Source organism: Seriola dumerili, unplaced genomic scaffold (assembly GCF_002260705.1).
Source record: "Seriola dumerili isolate Sdu_G_001 unplaced genomic scaffold, Sdu_1.0 BDQW01000121.1, whole genome shotgun sequence".
Lineage (NCBI taxonomy): Eukaryota > Metazoa > Chordata > Actinopteri > Carangiformes > Carangidae > Seriola > Seriola dumerili.
In genome coordinates, this window is record NW_019174376.1 from 2,655,389 (window position 1) to 2,677,427 (window position 22,039).

At 40.8% G+C, this 22,039-nt stretch overlaps 1 protein-coding gene across 5 annotated transcripts; it reads left to right on the forward strand.

Moving 5' to 3' along the window:
* The first annotated feature begins 476 nt into the window (after positions 1-476).
* Positions 477-20,925, forward strand: arhgap40 (Rho GTPase activating protein 40). Of its 5 annotated transcripts, none has more exons than XM_022748318.1 (15): positions 477-915; positions 5,724-5,945; positions 7,141-7,361; positions 8,134-8,212; positions 9,227-9,375; positions 10,717-10,882; positions 11,414-11,505; positions 11,867-11,944; positions 12,979-13,138; positions 13,981-14,063; positions 15,291-15,497; positions 15,828-15,971; positions 16,215-16,366; positions 16,942-16,997; positions 17,665-20,925. In XM_022748318.1, the coding sequence occupies exons 1-15, from the start codon at positions 741-743 to the stop codon at positions 17,769-17,771; spliced, it is 2,091 nt and encodes a 696-aa protein (XP_022604039.1). In that variant the 5' UTR covers positions 477-740; the 3' UTR covers positions 17,772-20,925. The 5 variants fall into 5 exon arrangements, with proteins under 5 accessions (XP_022604039.1, XP_022604042.1, XP_022604040.1 ...); XM_022748321.1 differs by lacking the exon at positions 477-915 and adding an exon at positions 929-1,101 and having other exon boundaries at positions 5,722-5,945; positions 16,939-16,997; XM_022748319.1 differs by lacking the exon at positions 477-915 and adding an exon at positions 2,943-3,399 and having other exon boundaries at positions 5,722-5,945; positions 16,939-16,997.
* Positions 20,926-22,039: the final 1,114 nt, after the last annotated feature.

Genomic DNA, 22,039 nt, shown 5'->3' on the forward strand with positions numbered 1-22,039 from the left:
TATAGCAAGTCAGATATGAATTTTGCTTTAAACCACGTCATGCCCAAACATATGTAAGGGAAGACAGACAGAGGACAGAGTATTTATTGTGTGTTTTTCGTGCCGCCCTATACCTCATCAATCCACTCTCCCCTGTGTTCCTCTCTCCTGTAGGCCTGATCCAAAGTTCAAGAGCCACTGTTTTTTCATTCCTCCCTGTCGAACTAACACCTTGCTGCTATTCATTGATATTCAACCAAGCTGTAAATAAGTGACAGTAGACTGGATCATGACTCCAGTTACAGTCGAAAACTGTACAGATTAAAGACCAGAGGTCAAGTTAAAGGAAACATTGCAGATTCTTGCATTTGGGTTTGAGTAAACCAGTAAATGAATGAGTGAACATGATGCCACTAGGATAAAGGATGTTTTCCACTTTTCTTTGTCCCAGTGGGGGAAATGATACAGGCCCTAAGTAACTTTATCCAAACACTTAGTCAAACCATCCAGCCAGCCGTCCAGTCACTCAGGCACAGTCAGGCATGCAGCTGTCTGCCCTCATCCATTCAACTCCCAGCTCCAGCCCTGACCATCCCACCAGATTCAGACAATCTCTTCTCTCTGTCTGTGTCTCAGCCCTGGTCAGCTATTCAACCACTCAGCTTCTCTCCCTCTCCGCCCCCCCATGTAGACCTCCTTTCCTGCCCCAGGATGCAATGTAGTGACGTGCCTGCCAGCGCACTGAAATTGTCCTTGTCCTAATGTGTTTGTGCACTGAAGAGGTTACAAGGAAGCAGCTTGCCAGAGGCAGGCAGCTGCTGTTTCCTACAGCTCGCGGCAGTATTGGGGGGACAACAGCAGGATGCCGTGGGGAAGAAGTGGCTCTGCGGTCCTGCTGCTGTTGTCGGGCAGAGCCAGCGGGCGCGCCAAGGCCAGGTAGGATCAGGCCTTTGCTGCTGCTGTGGACTCAGGCTCCGCTAGAGCTTGAGGTTCTTGTATGGATTAAGCTACTCTACTGTTTAACTAAGCAGGGATTGTTTAAACACTTCTTCTATGATTCATAGTCTAACTTGACTGACTGAGATGGACTGAGAAATCTTTGATGGGAAGCTGTCTTTATTGGTTAGTTAGTGCAACAGTTTTATGGTCTAATTGTTGAATTTTTAATATCTCTGTTTTGCTGTTTGGTGCTTCTTTGTGTTTTGAACTACTTGTTTTTGTGACTGTGTTTAGGATTTTCCATATCACATGACAGATCTTACATGCTGTGACAGACCTTGAGAAGAAGCACTTTCTCATGGCTGTATGAGCTAACTGTTGCATTCTCTGCAAGCTAAGAGGCTTGCAGTGGAATTCAGCCACGAGGATTTAACAGTGTGTTGCTTTCAACACAAGCAGCTTTTTCAAGTGGATTACTGTATTCCTTGACCTGAGTTGTTGGTCAGGGTTACTTTGTGTTATTTCCCTTAGTGCTGAGTATAAACATAAGTCAACCGTTTGACATTTTGTCCATTCTTCTCTCAGAGTGGACACTTTCCTGTTGATTCTCTGCATTAATGGGAAGTCCATTCAACAAGAAACAATCCCAACACCTTGACATTTGCAGTAAACCTTTCTTTAATTGTCTAGCATGGAGTAGCATGGAGCATTTGCTTTGTTTTGTAGTTGAGCTTTGGTGAAGAGTATTATTAGCAGGTTTAAAAATAAGACTGCTGTTTTTCCTCTTGATTCTTGAGGCAAGAGAAAGTCAGCGAAAAAACATTCCTATTTATAATTTGTCCTCTGAGGATATTTAATACAGAAGTTGATGGCTTTAGCTTCAGGTCATTTGAGAAGTCATGATTTCAGTTGTTATGAGTCTAGCTCAAGACTTTGAAATCTTTATACTGGGTATATTTTCAGATAGAAAGATGAGTCATATGACAAACTGCAGAGATTGAGGTAACTGTTTAGGCTCTTGTAAGCTGCACAACAGGTTTCAGTTGAATTGTCATGGACATACATTCCATAACTTGTTCCATGTAGCTTTTATTAAACACATCAAAAACACACCTGTGTTTAGGCAGGACTGTATGAAAATAGCACAGTAATTGTTGTCACCAAAATTACATGTGTGTCAAACCACTGGCATGTTTTTCTCACTTTTCTCCTCACCTCACCAGGCGTCTGCTTCTGTCTGTTTACATCCTCAGCTGATATATTGGTTGTAATCAGTTCGACAAAAGAGAATGAAGATGAGGCAGTGATTTGCTGAGGGGCTGGGGGCTTAGAGTGCTGCTTACAGGCAATGTTGACAGACCTGTTGCACTTGAGAAACTTTTTCTGATCGGTTTCTCTCACACTGCTTCATGCTCACACACACACACCCACACACACACACACACCCACACATCATCTCCACGCCTGATGGTTATTTATATCAACTGTTTAGTCCTGCTCAGGTTGAACTAGGATGTTTGTTGCATATTTTTGAATGGCGCAATAGGTGTCTGTCTCTTGCATATAAGGCATGACACCAACACACTGGCTGTCACATCACAAGTATGTGATAGCTGATGTGAGATTGCCTGTTTGCAATGCAAGCTCAACAACAGAGTTTGAGTAAGAAGAAAACATCTTTATCCTTTGATCCATTTGATTAATTTATTTCTGGACTCGTGCATTAACATTAAAGCAAAGAGGCGATAACATGTCTCGTCTTTCAAACAAAGAATCCTTGATTAATTAGCTCAAGTAGAGTTGTGTGGCTTTCACTAAGAGGACAACAAAGTGCCTGAGGAGCACATGTGAGTGGACACTGAAGTTAGTCAGCTTTTACTCATGTGGCTCGAGGCGTCATTGTTTATGCCCATTAGACTTAAGCAACACACAAACAAGGAATTTCATTGTTGTGTTTCAGTCAAAGTATTTTTAAGTGGGGTTTTGAGAAGTGTAGCAGGGAATAGATTCCTGTTAGAACCAGAGAGGAAGTTGATGGCCATCAGGAATGCAGGCAGGGCGTGTCACCTCAGAGTGGCGAGGGAGGGGACAGGTGTAAATGATGTGCCGATGTTCAGAGATTCGTCACTCCCTCTTGCATTCCAGCTCTAGCTCCACTCAGCTCACAAACACGCCACACAGCCCCGAGCCCCAGTAAAGACTTGCAACGTCCCTTCCTGTCGGAGCAGCGGACAGATTTACATCGCACTCACATGGTGTTCAACCACCAAGACTGGATAAAGCTGGGTTTTGTGCTGGACTGTAATTTCTGGATTCCTTTAGCACGGTGGATATGGGAGGCAGAGAGGAGGTTGTGTGGAGCATGCCCGGGTCCAACATGCAGTTCACACACACCAGATTGAACCGTTTCAGGTTCCGTCCTGTCCGAAGCCCAGTGATGGGCAAGCGCGTGAAGCCATCCTCCCACAACAAAAAAGCCAGGTATGTGGGATGAGACAGTAGCATTTGAGCTGGACTGGCAAGACCAAAGTCAAAAACGTTTTGATGAAAGCTTGAATGCTGTCAGCTCTTGAAGAGAAGTTGTGTGGATGGTACAATGTGTTTTAAAGTCAGAAAATAACCTGACAGAGTGAATTGCAACATCATAACATAAACGTGTCATTCAAAACCATGCAGTTGTGGTTCGTGTACTTTATGACACAGAGTCTTGGTTACCCAAACTTTTTTAGATGTTGACTCTATTTTGATATTTATCCTAACATTTAAAACATATGATTAAAGTTTTGATTGTATGACAGTTTGCAGAAAAACCTCCATTTGTGAGAGAAAAACAAGGTGAATTTGAGTTGTGGTAGCCTTTAAAGTGGCTGCTGAGCATGAGCACACTGTTGAGTCAGCTGTCTCTGAGGCTTGATGTATTTTATGCATATGATTGGCAGGGTATGAGCACATGTTGTGGTTTTGGACAACTGTCTGTCTTTATTATGTTCATATTTCGTATTAGGAAGGTATCCAAATACTGACTCCCTACACAAACTCAGAGTATTCACTGATGTTCTGATCAGATGCTGGATTCTATATTTTCTTGGTCATGTTCTGTCATGGTCATATAACTTCTTTTTTTTGGTTTGTGCAAATTTTAACTGCACTGTTATAAAGGTTGTGTAAAGATTTGCTCATCTCTGATTTATTTTATTGTTAGTAGAATATCTTTGGGTCGTGGTCTGCTGGTTGGACTAAACCAGCAATTCCAAGAGTTGTGGAGTGATTTTCCTACTGTTTTCTGACAGAACACTTCAATGATTGATTGGAAAAATAATTGATAGATCTGTCTTGTCTGGCCAATTAGTAATGTCATCATTGCTGATACCAATGCATTATTTTGGATCTGTGCATAATTTTTTGACATTGCAATCAATGACTCATTTAGTTAAGTAATTTCATGGTCATGTTGAGGGAGGACTTTTCTTTTTTAAACCACTGAAATCTTTCAAGTTTCTCGAATGACAGGCATGATTAGATTGAGTGGCACTCACATTACATAGTATACAACTACGCTGTATGTTGGAATGTGACCTTACTGGTTTAGAACAGTAAAACAATACCATGACCCATTTATTTAAACATTTACGAGCTTTACTGCGATAAAAAAGTACTTATAGTTTTATGGGATAGTGTCAGAACTGCGTTTTGATTTAGGATCCAGTCTGTTTTGGTTCACCCAACTGTTGGCAATTACCATCACATTCACAATTCAGTTTGTCTGTGTATGAGAAATAGTCCCTGGTGTAGCATGTGACGTAACATAGAAATCAGATTCTGTTTCTTTATTTTCTTTTGCTAATACTTGCTAGTATCTGTTGAAACTCAAACCCCCACCCCACTTTGAGAAACTGGTTTAACACACCAAACACTGATCTGGAACAAACCTGATCTGATCTGACTTCAGCTGACTTGTAATTGATGTGGTCATTGACTGAACGAGGAACATAAGCTCATCGATTCACAGCTGAAAGTATGATTGGTATTTTGGCTCTGATACATCAGGAGCTATCATTTCATTCTCTCTCTTTAATCATGCTGGCACGATGAGCCATCTGCCATTCCTCAGAAATGGGCTAGTGTGATTCGGTATGTATCTTGAGATATGCTGACTACAAGAATGTGACCGAACTGCACACCGACTGAATGAGTCAGCTGACCACTTCCTGTGCCTGAGATCACCAGGTCACATTTTAGTGCTTGAGGGTGCGAGCTTGTCTGCCAGCTGAGTGTGTCTCATTGTTGTTAGAGAACAGTATCCTCTGTTGTTGAGTGCTACACAGGAAAAAGCAGACTGTATTTCCCCTGCTTGTGTTTGGAAAGGAAACTGGGAGCAGATGTAGATGAGTTTCTTTTTTTTTTTTATTGTTCATTGCATGTTTCATCTTCCACTGGTAGTGTGTTAAATTCATGTGCCTGTTTCAGTTGATAGAGGGGTGTAACCCTCATGAAAACAGAATTCACATTGTTACAGTGACATCTAGTGGATCTACAGGGTACTTTGCCTCCAGGCCACATTTTGCAAGAACAATAGAGACCCCCCTTTGTGTCCGCTCTCGCCGTCTCTCTCCTCACTGCGGCCCTTCCTCCATCCCACTCCTTTTGTTTCTCCATCTCTCTGGACTGTCCTGGCTGATTCATCCTCCACGGAGCACCTCATTCTTCACCATTCCTCCTGTGTTTGTATGTGTCTCTGTGTTTCTGCTCGTTTGTTTGCATGCATGCGTGTGATTTCCTTACGTGTGTGTATGTCTGCACCAGAGATCCCAGCCCCACCGAGATGAGCGTGGAGCCCTGGGCCAGCCCGCAGGACCAGGCAGCCGCTGAACACGCACACAGCACGCACGCGCTTCCCGCCCAGGATCAGGAGCAGCACCCCGACAAACTCTGTCTGGACTCCTTTTGGAGTGAGGTGGAGACCATCCGACAGGGGAGTGGCTACACAGACGTCGACTGCACCAGGAGAGACTCCAGACAATCAGAAGGTAAATACTGCAAATCCTGCGCTGATAGATTAAGAACAGATACAAAGAAGTCATTATTACTTTATATAATAGAATTGCAAGCTTTTAATCTGTAGCACAGCTGCTACGGAGATCCACCATGAAATGATGCATTTGCCATGGCAACATATCAGGTTTCTCTCATGCAGCAAAGTAAAGCTCATCACCATGACAACACTATCAAACACTCTGTGGCAGGAAGTGGTATATATGCACAAGCCAAATAGCCATTCATGAATGCTGACTCAGTGGGAATGCCGTTTTAGTTTGTCCATTCAAAGGATCTGATTGTGTTAATTCTACCTTTAACAGATCCTTTTGATGTTATGCTAAACAGAGGCACTGATTTAGATGTATTTTTTACAAGTAATTAAACCCTCTGTCTAGATTTTGGTGTGTATGTGTGTTTGTGTCTATGTGTAATCATTGCTCATTATTATTTTGAGAGGGTAAACAATTTTATGTTGTGTCTTATTAACTTTAAACATCTTACTAATGACTGTCTTTAGTGACCATAAAGAGCTCTTTGCACCAGCTCTTCATCACTTCAAACTTAGCCTGGTTATAATGTTATGTGTTTACAAAGTGTAGATTAGCAGATCACTAAAACAGGTTGCACCACACAAACTAGTTCTTATGGTCAGAAATTCACACACTAACCGTCAGGTGTAACTGTTTGATAGCTACCTGAACTGACTGACAAAGCTAGCATTAGCTTCCCAATATATTTAGAGTGAAGAGTAACAGAGATGAATTGGAATATGGTCGACATATCTGACAATTGATAAAATTATACTTTATACTGTAAACTGTAAATTACATTTCACAAAAATCACACACACATAATAAACACACCTCAAATTACAAAATGTTCCAATAATGTTTTGCCAAATGACCCTAAGCACAAGTTTCTTAGCAGCTGACTAAAGTCTTCACTAGCTAAGATAATTCTTAAGTTTTAAATAAGTAAATGACTGAAAATCAGTAATAGTGGCTACAGACTGAGAAGGGACTTTATGTGTAAGTTTAGTAATGGGATAGCTGGTGCATTCGTTATATTACATCAAAAATTTACTTTAGTGTTGTAACATTCAGTATTTTGCTGTTGTCAATGTACAGTATATTTACATGTGGCCTGTTTGGATCTATTCATGCCTGTTGTCTGTGTGTCTTTTAGAGGGTGAACAGGAGGAGCAGTGGTTGGCTGATGCTGGTTTGTCGACCCTCATCAGCGAGGACAGTGGAGATGTAGAAAACGTGGTGCTGCTGTCCACTCTGACTCGGACCCAGGCCGAGGCCGTCCAGCGTCGACTGGATTCCTATACGCTGTCCCTCCGCAAGAGGAACAAACCGGCGCCGCGCGACGTTCGCGACATCTTCAACTCCCCCATCACTCAGGTTAGGACTTTGAAATACTTTGTTAACTATTTGAATCCCAGAATCCCTGCCAGTGTGAGGGAGGAAACAAACTCAGACATCCTGGTGGAGGAGGAAAAGCCAGAAAAACCAATAAAAGGAAAAAAAAGGCTAGCTTTCCATGTTTTCAAATGATCTACAAATGAAAGTTAAATTAAGAAGGAAATTTAAGAGGGACTTGTAAATGCAGTTCATAATGCAGAGTAATATGCATACATACAGTATACACATTAAAAATTGTATATGTATTGTACATACACAGACTTGACTTTCCTGGATACACACAAATTCATCAGTTTCGAGGGTTTGAAGTTGCAGTATTACTGTTATACAAGTTTACAGCAACAGAGAGCGCGTCTGGCTCACAGCTGTAATAAAATGCAATAAAATATAAAATACCCATGGGGACTGTCAGGACTCAGCGAGAGACCTCAAATCATTCCAGTGAATTGTGCTGTCTTGTTCTATGCAGAGGGGTTGACCTGTGACAATAAAGGAAAATCACATGTAAAGGCCATGCTTTGTCCTCCCTGTCTGCCTGAGAAGCCCTGAGAGGGGAATAGGGACAGTGTTTTTCTGATCTATATCAGTCCTTTATCAAAAGAAACACTCTTTGTATCCATGTTCATCTGCTCCATGGACAAAATGAAACCCTACTCCTATTCCCAGTGATGGAGAAAATATGACAGGGCTGATGTTTTTTTTTTAATTTACAGAAAGTGTTGTATTTGTGTCAATGTTTCTCGCTCACCAGACCCTTCTGCCTGAGTCTCAGCATAGTGAAGACCTTGGCCAAAACAGCATGGCTTCAGTTGCCAAAACACCTCTATCAGGTAAGAGCTACACAATATACTTAAAGTAAGCCAAATTTAAAACTAGAAAGTTACTAAAGGGAATAACACAGAAGTAAAAGTACACTCATAGGCATTCAAGAGCAAGTATGTAGCTCTTTAAAAGTGCTAAAAGCAACAGCTGCAGTTATTTTGATAATCAGATTGAGTCTGGAAGGACTTAAGGACTTTAGCCCATGACCAGGCCTACTACATCTGAATAAAGTAACTGGGAACTTCCATGGCTGTGTCATCTTACAAATTACTCATAGGCTTAACTACACATCAACTGCCTTATCTTTAAAAATAAACTTTCCTGAAGAAGTCGGGTGAGCAGCAGCTTTGAGGGATTGTCTGTCTGGATCTTTTAATTGGTTCAGATTAATCCCCAGGTAACTCCTGGTCTTTACACACTGCCACTGGAGAAAGTCCCCGTCCACACCGTGCTGAGGTCACTTGACAAATCTCAGTGTTTCGTACTGAGAAAAAATTAGCATGGAAAACAGTCCTTTCAGAAAGGGCCTCGTGCCTGATTTTGTAATGTCCACTGCCGATACTTTAAGAGTGAAAACATACAACAGGTTCAAATCTGGAGACGTGAACCTTATAAACATCTCAGATAGTGTTCTATATAATGACATATATGATGATAACATAACTAAAATCAAAAGGGATGCTACGGATCAATTTTGCCACAATAAATAGTGACAATTGTAGTATTGCTCAACAGGTAAAAGTGCCCCAGCAGACACTTCTGCCAAATATTTTTTTACGATTTTTTTTGTTCCTCTGTTTTGGGAAATAAGAGGTAGATAAGAGATAAAGCGAGTGTGTGGGTACAAACATTTCCTCATATTTGTCGACCTTTTTGTTGTGTTTCCTCCTCTTGCTCCCTCATGTAGCATGCATTCAAATTTTATCTTAACGACATCTCTATAGTGGACTTCCTTAAATGAACTAAAACATTGGTGTATCTGTGCGTGTTTGTGTGTATTTATGGGTGTGTTTCCTGCTCAGCTGTGACACCAGAGCATCAGCGTGGTGCTCCGAAAGAGGAATTCTTCATCACCGATGTGGCTTACTGCGAACAAGCTGTCATCTTCCTCAAACAGGCCAAACTGCCGCAGAACAACAGCCAACGCAGGAAAGAGGACGGCACTCTGCCTGTAAGCACCCAAACACATTTTAAAATGTTCTTTCAAATGAGGAACTTTGTAAATGTTCCAGTGACATCATGTAGTGGGAAGAGAAGTTTTGCAAGTGGGGCATAAAAGGGAAATATTTTTCAGTGCTTCTATTTCCTACGTTTATGTCATTTGGTGGGTGTGAAAGTACACTTGTTTACAGATGAAGAGGAAATAAGAACCACATAGTTTTGAAAAAAGGCAGTGGACATTCATGATGAATAATAACCCCTATTAAAAGTTTGACTTGTGTATCAGGATGGAAATTCATCTTTAGTAAAAGGGGTTTCCAGTTACTGTCCGTAAAAGTCATAACAAAGTTAAGATTAAAAGTATGTACAAGGTGAGAACTGAGTTTTTGAATTTAATTTAAATCCTTTAAAGATATGAAATGCAAAACTAAAAAGTTTTTTTAATGTCAGAACTACCTTAAACACTTTTTTCTGATGTGTGTTCATCTTCACCTTTTGCTCTGCAGCTCAAGCTGCATCCAAAGCTTCTGGTTTCCACATACTTTAAATGTCTTAGATACAACCTCAGGGTCTTACACTTTCACTTTGCTTCATTTTCAACCAACCTACAGTTATTTTAAAAATGTTTTCTGTGTTTGTGGTTTTGATTATTATCTGATTATGATGGTGGTTCTGATTATGATAGGCTTCTGTGAAAAATAAAAGTAGTTGCAACTGATAAGGGAAAATCAATCTTAGTCATTCATGGCTTTAGGGCTTGAGACAATACAATACATATACATGGAAGTCCCTGTACATTTCAGTCTGTGTTTGGACCAAAGTGTTTTGGATTTTGGGTCAGGCTGAGTTCAAATTACTCACACTCACACATGTTATTGCAAGCCAGTTGTATTCAGCACCACTGTTGGTTTGATAACAGGGTTAACCAGAGTAAAGGAATGAAGGAATTAGCTCAAAACAAAAGGAGAGTTGTTGTGTCACATCAGATTTACTTTCTTATGTCAGGCTGAATATGTTTCTTCAGCTAAAGGGAAGAATTAGTGGGTTTTTAAATGTGTTAACTGTATATGTATTGATACAGTTACCACATTTACTTGAAGAGACTTCATGGAGTACTAAGCAAGGGAATGATATAAACTTATGGTATGTACAGTACATACATTGGAATTTGAATGTCGCCATCCTTTTTCCTCTACCCCACTCACCTCTGCCTACTACCTCTTCTATTTTTTTTTTTTTTTTTGGTTCAAATATTTTTTGTTTTTCTTTACCACTTCATCTCCTCTTTCCTCCTCTCAACTCCAATTCCCCTCTTCTCACTTTTTCTCTCCATCCACTCTCACCTCCTCAGCGGGTGATCTGCCCCAAGTGCCGTCTAGGAGTGACTCGTATCCAAGATCTCTCCCACACTGACATGAAGAAGGTGCGTCAGTTGGCTCTCATCGACATGACGGCGCTGTGCGACCTCTTAGAGCTCGAGGTCAAAAGACACAAAACCTGCAAGAGGAAAATCCCAGGTATGACGACATTCAGCGGCATGTGCACACAAGAAAGAAAAACATGTACACGGAAACAGACGGCTAGTGTTTTTTTTTTCTTTTTTTTTTTTTTAGACAATAACATTTTAACTATGTGCAATGTTTATCTTGTGTCTGTGATTGTCATACTTTGTCTCTGAGTGTGAGCCACTCAAATCATATCAAAACAATGACTCAAACCAGAACTGAACTGCAGTGGGTCTACAGATACTGTTGATTAGTTACTCATTATATTGGTTTCAAGAAGACTTACAAACTGAGCATGTTGCTCCAGCCTCTTTGCTAAATATTTTATATAGCACCTGTTTCTCTTTAGGGATGTATAATTCATAAATAATCCTTGCAGTTTTTGGTTTGCAGCCATAGTTTGACACACTGCAATTACTATATGTAGGAACACTCACCTACAGACAATTACACTAGCAATAACTTGGCAGTATGAACGTGTTCACACATGCACGATGCTGTTTTGGCTGATGAACAACTGAATGACACTCGGGTCTTTCACAGAGAGCACGCTCTTTGGGGTGCAGCTGGCCACGCTGATGGAGAACGATCAGAAAATGAAGCCCACCACTGCGACTCCTCTCTTCCTGCAGGCGGTGAGAGACCAAAATACATACGACGTCAACAGACCTTTTTTTCTTAACTTACAATTAATAAACTAAGTGTATGAAGAAGTTAGAACAATGCAAAAACTCTTTTATTACATCTGCTTTCACCTCTGGTGTGACGTAAAATGAGAGGTTTTCTTTTTGCCTTTGTTAAGTTCACATCGTCAGATAGAGCACATAACACGATGTCATTGTCCTCTCAATGTGAAATGCTTTGACCACACCCTGTATGTAGCAGCAGTTACTGAGAATAACCAGCAGAGGTGAGCAAGAGATTCTTATCCAGCCGTGCCTGACTCTCTGCTAATGTCTCTCTCTCGCCTCTCTCTCACTCTCTCTCTCTCTGCAGTTGTTGTCGTTTTTGGAAAAGAAAGGAGTTGATTCGGAGGGGATCCTGCGGGTTCCAGGGTCTCAGTCCAGAATTAAGGTACAAAATCTGGATCTACACTTATGTCTCTTACACAACACTGGCGCCAGATTATTTTATCACAAAATTTGCCCTTTTTTCTGTCTGATGTTTAAAGCAAAGCAAAGAAAAAATGTTTCACGACCTAAAGAGCAGGTAAAATATTGACACTGTGAAATGTCAAAAGTGCTGCAATAGCAGAGAGAAAAATCAGCCAGAGTACTGAGTTTAACTACAGGTGACATTTAGAAATACAAGGTCCAATAAGACAAAATCAATAAGGTTTTTTCAACTGCTGCTGCCAGATACCCGTTATGATACTGTATTTAATTCACCACACGTTCAGTAGATGGTGATGCTATTACATCCAAACTACCAGAAGAGGGCGCCATTTAGCACTGAGGGATAAAAACATGTAAGACAAATTGTTCTTACATCAGTGTGCTTTCATCAATCATGTAATTGCTAATGGATCATAGATGTGACAGAATTGACCAAATTTCTTATTTTATCTTTAGTTTATAGTGTTGATAGTGAACCAAAGTATTACAATATTATTGTGTATTTAATGTGATTTTACAGGAACAAGTACAGAATACAACATGAACCAGTGCCACATACCACAGCATTTATAGGCTAAGCTAGTTTTTATTGTACGTTCCTAGATGAGTAAAATGATAAGAATAAATAACAGGTAACACAATTTTATAACCAACATAGGTACCAAATGTGCTTACATAGTCTTACATACGCTTGAGGCACAAATAGAGACTAATGGCTTTGCCAGCTAGTTAGTTATGACCTGCAGTTATGTTTTTATGTAGCTGCTCCAAAGCCATATCATCTTTGTGAGTAACAAACAACTCTCCAATCAAAGACTGAATGTGACATAGAGATTCACATAAGCTGTCTCTCATCAGTGATGACTTACCCTCAAGATGAGATTTTTTACTGTCTTAATAAATAGACATTTTTAGAATTAAGCAACCATAAAATAATTAAGAACTGTAAATTTGCTAATAGCGATCATTTTTAACATTGTTTTCTGTCTGCAGATGCTGCAGCAGAATCTGGAGACCAACTTCTACTCAGGGCAGGTCAGCTGGGATGAAGTGAGTCCAAACGATGCTGCTGCACTGCTGAAGAAGTTCATCCGGGAGCTTCCCGCTCCTTTGCTCACCGCTGAGTACCTCAACACCTTCAGCGCCGTCAGAGGTCAGTGGACACAAGTTGAAGATTTGTGCTGGTTTTACCCTCAGCTTTTAACACCAGCAGCTGTAGCTCCACTTCCCAAATGTAAATGTAGTGCTTTTTAGATTTATACTGTGCAAGGACTGAATGAAATGTATAAAGTGTTGCATCACATTTACACAACCATTATATTTTAGTCATTTGAAGCTGTTATCCAGAGACACAGAACAAATGTCTGTTTGAATTAAAGCTCTTCCAGACCTGTGATTGATCACACAGTACATCAGTATGTAGATGGGTGTGTTGCTGAAGTGACTGCCTGTGTTGTGTGTGTGTTTCCATATCAGGCAAGTTGCATATTCACAGTCTGCAGCCCACTTTTCCAGACAGCTCAGCAGGGTTCACATGATAACTACCTGAGTCTCCTTACCATGATGGCAGCACAGCGTGACGCTTGTCTTTTCTGCTTCGGCTCAGAAGTCAACATCAACATGAACAAGTTCATAGACTTTTAAGAAGCCTCTCTACACTGCCACAAATACACACACAGTGTCAGAGAGGAATGAAAGATCAGCTGTTCTCTCATTAGTTTCACCTTAATAAAACAATGGATTGATATTAATATAATCTGATTGATGACTCACTGATGTGTAGTTTGTGAGGAGACTCAGTGCAATTTGATAAATGACGTGTGACCACTGAGACATAAACTAACAAACTTAATGACCACCTGTCACAATGCCATTAATCTTTAGACATCCCATTACTCTTAGCCAAACACAGAGGAAATGAAGAGGGTGTGTGTGTGTGTGTGTGTGTGTGTTGGGTGTGACCTGTCTTACCTTTGCTCCTCCCTCCTCCGTCAGACATCACAGAGCTGAAGCAGAAACTCCACATGTTGAACCTGCTCATCCTGCTGCTGCCTGAACCCAACAGGAACACACTCAAGGTACAGAAAACACACACACACAGACACACACACTTAAACAACACATTTGGAATCGACTGAACATCTACCGTTGCTCTCTTCTTATATGATCTCAACCACTGTGTTTTCATGCACTCAGTAATCAGACTCTTTGGTTTCTCGCAGTCGCCTGATTTGTAAAACATCATTTAAACATGAAATGTTTCTGGTTTAAAGAAACATTGGTTTTTTTTGCCCACTATATTTATTGGACAGCTATAGCGTTAGTAGTAGTTACTGTATGAATTTAGATTTTATACACAAAACAGACAATGAGCTTTTTTGAATATAATTCATTGTTGTAAATTAAAGTACGTAGCAAATTATAAATATTTAAAATGAGCTCCACCATGACTGAATGCATGTAAATCAGAATGTTCCTTGTGCATTAATACATCAGTATTAATAACCAAATAATACATTTTATGATATTATAACACTAGCAGGGGACATTTTTACTTTTGGTACTTTAGGTAATACTTAATACGTGCTGTTTCTGAACTAATATCTTAATGTAACTTAACATGCAACTGATTATTTTTTGGTGTTTGCTACTTTTACTGAAGTAAAGGATGTGACTGTGTCCTTGACAAATTTTGGAGAAAAAATATTTCATGGTGAAGTTTAAAAACACTACAGGAATTTTACAAAATCCATAAATGATTATGAAAATGTTAAATGGGGTTTTTGAACAACAACCTCTGCTGTAAAGCTGCGTTTAGGATTCCTCACCACACCCTTCAGACTCTTCCTAGGGTTGTCAGGAATTGATCCCAGTTTAAGCCTTCGTGAAATATGACAGACCAAAGCACTGTTTCATAACACATATGCGCATATACACTATATTGTGCTGCTCTTAATCCACAGTTTAAACACTCTGCTCTGTTATATAATAACCATGACTCACTTTCACTGACACAAGTGTGCAGTCATCTCCGCTTATAGCATCCAGAAGCATAAAACCCACCTGAACTAATTACTTTGACTCCGGTGGAGGCAGCTGAAACTTACTGTGCATTAACATACTTCTCAGCAGAGGTGTTACAGATGATTCAGTCATCGTGATAATTCATTTTACTCCATTTTGTGCTTGTGTTTAAGTGGCCTCTCTCTCTTTTGAAAGACATTTACACATCACTGAGTTGAAAGTGAGAGAATGTCTTTTAACTCTATACAAACTATCCGTGTCTCCATTTGTGTGTCCTGCAGGCCCTCCTCGAGTTCCTCAGTAAGGTGGTTTCCAGAGAGAAGAGGAACAGGATGAATCTGTGGGCCGTAGCGACCATCATGGCTCCCAACCTCTTCCTCCATAAGGCCATCCCCAGCAGACTGACAGAGGGGGCAGAGAAAGGACAGGCGGAGAAGGCAGCTGATGTTATGAGGCTCCTCATCCGCTACCAGGACCTGCTTTGGACGGTAGGTGATGGAGGGTCAGACAACAAGAAACAACAAAAATCCAATAGTTCAATTATTTAGAGGCTTTTCTATATGTACTTTTTTTTAAAACTTGTCATTTGATATGCCAGTTGGGGAATGAAATATCAGCCAAAGCTTTAATTGAGCTTGAAACATCCCCGACTTAAAGAAAGAACAGTTTGACAAAAAAAATTCTTATCACAAGGTTCCCTTTATTCTGCTTTTCTAGCTGAAAGTTCCATAAAAAAGTAAGAATTTTTGTCAAACTGTAATCAAAATGCACACACATTTGTTGCATAAAAATATAACCATAACCAATTTTTTTTTCAGATCCCCAATTTCCTCATGGGCCAGGTGCGTAAGCTGAATGAGAACAGTAACCGGCGTTACCAGTTCTACGATCGCCGCATCAAGAACCTGCTGAGGAAGATCCACACAGACAGCCGGGAAAAACCTGATAAAAACACCTCAGAGGTGAGCACTGCTCTATACACTCTGCTGACTGGACCTCTGGGCAAAAGCAACTGTGGAACCGATACAAGATTCAGTGTAAATTACCACATCAAATCTCAATTCATGTGGTCATTTTGTCCGTGGAACAAATACAAATGTTGATCCGTGAAAAGCAAATACTGGGTAATTGCCACAGTGGAGTCAGAATAAGAGCCACAGTACACACTTAAAAACATACTACTCTTCCCTTGTTTGTTTCTGAAGCCGTGCCGTACGGTGAAGGTCCAGGTCGGGGATCTGCTGAGCGGCACCATGGAGTTCCAGCTCAACATCAACTCACGAACCTCAGACCTGCTCGCCCAGTTTCACCGCCAGTTCCTCCGCAGCCCTGAAAATGGAAAGGGCAAAATGCGAAGGTACTATATCACAGAGTTTCAAAGAATACATGCTAACCTCAGCCTTCTATTCATTTTAATGCTGTGTGCACTTTTTGTATTCAGTCAGGAGTTTAATTCATTTTAATGTGTTTAAACAAATAAGTACCAAGGCTAAGATTTCATTTAAATGTACAAAGTAAAGTTAGCAGATTATGACTAGAGACTAGTTTGAATCTGACTTCGAAAAAGGCATAGCACATACTGTATATGAAAACGCAAAGATGCCTTTAACATGAAACCCAAGAACAATAAATGGATGTATCCTGAGAAATATAAAACCAACAAGATGATGTGGGATGGAACAGGAAAAAAATCATTACGCTTCATTTTCAAAAAAAAACAAAACAAATGATTTCAATCTACTCAAGCAAAAGTCTGATGTCAGCTGGTAACTTCAATGTGCGTAGCTGTCTAGTTTAAACTTTTTGTCAAGTAACAGTGTCGGTTTGTCACCTGATGGATTTTACCTCTAAGAATAAAATATTATGTGTGTGTTATATCTCCTTTATGGAAAAACAGACGATGATACATGTGTGTTGTATGTCTCTCAGCAGAAACGGCGCTGTGGCGTATCCAGACTGTGCCCTGTACGAAGTGGGAGGGAATATTGGTAAGTGGAAGCGGCTGCACTGCAGCGCTGACATTTGCGTGTCTTTCTGTTCATTGAACTGATGAGGATAGGAAGGTCTTATGTAATGAACTGTGTGAGCGCCAAAGAGACGAGCAGTGCGTCTGCAGTTATCAGAGCAGACAAATGCTTATTACACACGTGTCTGTGCTCTCACAGGAGAGCTGACACAGTGAACGGTGAAACTTGTTCACTTCAACTTTGTGATGGAAAACTTTTGAATCTGCACATTAGCACCTAGATTACTGACTTATGCAAATTGCATTGATACAAACACAAATCCTGGATTGATACTACAGCTGAAACAAACAGGTAATTCCCAGAAACTATTTTGATAATTGGTTTAAATCGGTATTTAAATCCGTAGTTACAGATTCACAATTGTGAATATTTGCTGCTTCTGTCCGTTTTATGTAATTGTAAACTTGAATATTTTGCGGTATTGGACTGATGATTGAAAACTAGACATTTGAAGACGTCAAATAATCAACTAACCAAGAAACTAATCAGCAGATTAACTGATAGTGAAAATAAATGTTAATTGCAACTCTGATTGATACATAAAATCAACCCTAAACTTTTTATAGCTCACCAGTAAACAATTCCAACCACTAGAGCTTTAAGTCAATTTTTTTGTGTGTGTTTGCAGGTGAGCACTGTCTGGATCCCGACACACATCTCCTGGATTTGTACAACAGTAACCCTGGAGGGGAGTGGGTCATCAAGCTGAAACCCAACGCAAGCAGAGGGCTGTGACATGGGGGCTGTGGACGGATTGAAGGATGGACAGATCTGGGAACAGGTTGCTGAAGATGACAAAAGCAGAGCCTAAAAAAAGATCAAATCCAGACAGCCCTCTCTCCACTTCCTGTCCTGTTTAACCTTCGAGCGACATGGGAGAGGGAGACAGATGGAGGAAGCAGAAACACAAAAAATGGAGAATCTGCCAGGAGCAGAGCCTAAAAACTGCCTATGATCAGATGAACACACACTGCGCTCTTTCTCTTTCTCCTCTAGCTCTCTCCATCTTCTTCTCCCTTAACTCCATCATTTCTCTCCGGGCTACGACGCTGAAAGCAAAAAGTTGCTGACGTGACTCATTATTTCCGACAGAGAACCTGCTGCATAGAAAAGAGAGGACGGAGAGCGGCTGGGCAGTTGGGTTCACCATCTTTTCCTCTCAAACAATCATGTCCAACCATTAGTGAGCAGATGGGGATGCAGAGCACCTCTGGCTATAGAGAGCCCCTTCCATTTTCTCCGGTCAGTCAGACAGTGTGTTTTTTCCTACTGCGGGTTTCATTCATGAGCCGTTTTTAGAAAAGGTGAAACATCATACAGGAGTTTTCTGTGCATATTCTTTGCTAAATTGGTTTCTAATTCTGCACCAGTCGGTAAATGTTAAACATGTTATTTTATACAGAAGAAAACAGAATTTATTTTTCATTCTCGTCTTTGGAAACAACAGCTGTCGAGATTTTGTGATCGAAACACACGAACAGACTGTCTCTGAATTTAGGAGTCAAATGCTCAACAGTGGAAACCTGCTTATTTAGACTTCTAGAGGAAAATATCATTTTCAAAAATTAGTTGGACTTTACACATAACTCCGTGTAATGGTCTCAGCTTTCACTTTCCCTGTCTGCAGCACTTTGTCCTGCACATGTGTTTATAAAAAGCCAGTTAGAAACTTGGTTACGTGTATACATGGCAGAACAATCTGCGTTCTCTAGGAGATTTCTAATCAGGTTTAATTAATCTGCTACCCTGATTACAGAAACCAGTTTTCTTGCTTTAACATCAAAGAAATTAATTTACTGGAGACAGCCGACTGTATACACACTGACTGGAGTAGAAACCCGTCCCAACCCAGCCTAGAATATGGACAGAAAACCTCTGCATCCCAGTTTCTATGAATTACTACTAATAATAAAAACAGCAGTGAGAGAAAATACATTGAAACCCAAAAGCTAATGGAAATGAAGTCAACCTGGAAATGGAGCGGGGACTTACTTACTGGTGGGGACAATTACTGACTGATCAATCAACTAATCAACTGGCTGATCTTTCTCGCTCGCGCTTTCTCTCCCTCTCCTGCTGGCATGTCCACTCTGCAGTGCAGACATTTTGATCACAAAGTAAACAAAGGCGGAAGATTCCTCTGTATCGACTCCTTTCATCGTCTGTGCCATTCAAAGAGGGAAAGAGACCCCGGTGAACTGATATCCCCTTTATCTGTGAAACCCTGCGATCTCCTGGGCCTTATAAAAAAAATAAAAAAAATCCATGGACTTCCAAGGACCCCTGACCTGTACAGAACAGTCCTCAAAGAGACTTTCTGTTTTTTTTTTTGATACCAAGGGATTTGGTGTCACAACCTCAAGGACAGTTATTGTACCTCTAAAGGGAGTTGTTAAGGACACACAGTGAAGCTGGTCTTCAGTTTTCATTTTTAAAAACATGAATGGAGCCAAAAGTGCTGAAGTGACTCCTTGGGTATACTGGGATTATTATTATTTATATGAATGTAATGCCATTGTTGCTTCTGTATTTGATGAGTATTCTGTAGGCTAGAGAGACTTTAGGATAAATGTGGACTTGCTGCACTAAGTGTAACAGTATGTTGTGTTAAGTCGCCCATACTCAGTGTGGGAATTTGCAGTGTTCTTGTACATATATCTTCATGCTCAGTTGTTGTTTTTTTTTCCCCGATGGATCTCTTTACATCTGCTTCTCCTGAACAGTACAGTAAGATAGATTTCCTGTGTAGATATTGCTCAGTCATGCACTCTGCTGTGAAGAGGCACTAAAATCACCGCAGTATGACGGTTTGTTGTGATCGTGCTGCTACTCAAAGCCAGTTAAGTTATTCCAAACACACGCAAGCAGCAAATGAATGTGTTTAACATTTTGTACCGATCGTCAGATGTGAATCATTTACTCCTCGCAATCGCAGCCATGTTGGTGCTCCGCGGCCATTTTGTGGGAAGTATCTCGCACACACTCCACTCGATAGACGGAGTAATGACAGCCGGCCCGGCACCAACATCTATCAACACCCTCTGCTCCATCTCTGTCACCTCCCCATAATGGACTATAATGGCAGTGTGGTGCAAGCATCTGAAACGCACCGAAGAATCACATTTCTTTGATAAAGGAGACGGTAATAAATGGCTGTTATAAATTCTGCGGTCCTGGACCTGACGACAGCAGCAGGAGTGTGCATGTGTGTGTGTGTGTGTGTGTGTGTGTGTGTGTGTGTGTGTGTGTGTGCATGTGTGTGATGAGCTTCATTACACAAGTCCAATTGGCCTGTCCCAGGGTCCCAGGCACAGTTCAGTGCCCCGGCACAAAGCGAGCTGATGAAACTGCCTTCTGCTGACAATCAGGAGAACTAGGTCACCTCTGAAGCAGCATCCCAGAGGGCAAGCAGTGTGAGTCCAAACACCCCGAGGAGTAGAGCACATGGACACGTATTGTCTAAACACACATGACACACACACACACGGACAAACCAAAACAGGGGCCGCGAGTTCACACACTACACCAGTTTACTGTTGACTGTTTGTGTTTGTATATATGTGAATGTGTTTGTGTGTGAGAGAGGGGGTAGATATCTCTGAAACAGTGTTATCTATATACGTAATTACCCAAGACTAAATGATGGACATTTATGAGGGACACTTGTCCCTTGTCTTGATCAAGGTGTGGCTGTGGACCGCTTATTGTCTTCAACAGCGTCCAACTTTTATTGTGGTGAAGAGTTTAGACGTCAGTCAGCAGACATCAGAATGTATATTTATGCCCTTTACACAAGTCGTTGTTTTTAATACTTCTGTGAAAATACCTTAGGCTTTGCTGTAGAGAGAAAACAAATGTTCTTTTTTTATGTCAATAAATGTGAATCTAATGTTGTGCTAAACATGATTTATTTTTTTCAATATGGGGTAATGGGTGTGGTGGAAAGATGGTATCAACAAGAGCATCATTCATCACATCTACAGTTGTATCTGCTCCTGCTTCCCACCACATTTATGCATCCACAGAAGGAAGCGAACATACACACATTTGTGAAAACAGAGAAAATCTGTAGTGAAGTATTGGTTTATTGTGCAGAAATAATCAATGGAGAGATTAACCTTGTAATGAGTGTGGGTGGAGAGGCCACTGCTGCTCAGTTCTTTGATTAATCATCGCCATGCTCCTCGAAAAACCATTCGCAACTAACTGCCTCATCAGCTTCGATTATTCAAGGTTCCAGCGGGTCCAAACGGGCGACAGGGAAGACAAAAGGAACTAAAACTGATGTATCACATTACATTCATTGCTTTTTGTTATTTCACAAAATGAGAGTTTGGAGATATGGATTTTATATTTTTGGAGATGCTCCATGTGGGGAATTAATTATAGTTGTAAATTAAGCATTAAAATCCAAAATTTGATATTCTTTTTTATTTTTTGTTTGAATATAGAATTACAAAATGATTTGTGATGGGATGGATCAGTATCTTTACTTAAAGAGGTAATTTTTTTTAAGAAGTAATTATTTTATTGATCATCTTCAGCATCGTTTCCGGAATGGCCTCCAAATATTCTCCGTCTATAAAAGCAGATATTTGTGTTTTTGTCAGCACTTTCACCTTCATCATACCTCTCAGACTTTCAGTTCAGAGAACATGAACCACTCACATGCCTTTCTGAGTAAACACTGTGTTTGGTTCCTTTTCCAGCCTCATTCACTCATTTCTGACAACAAAAAAATCCCTAAGCAAACCGAACTGCACCGCCCAGACAGAGCAGCAGCAGCATCCACCCTGCCAGACGCAGGCCCCTTTGGCCTGCTGCAGGTCTAAATTACTGTAATCAGAGGATGAATAGCAATCAGCAGCCTTGTATGAGCTGCTGGCAGAACGCCTGACCCCCGGCTCTCTCCACCAATCAGACCGCTGCGTCCCATTCACAGCTAATCACGACGTGCACTCAGAGCTCACCACTTCCCTCACATTTGATGGAGGAAGCACTCC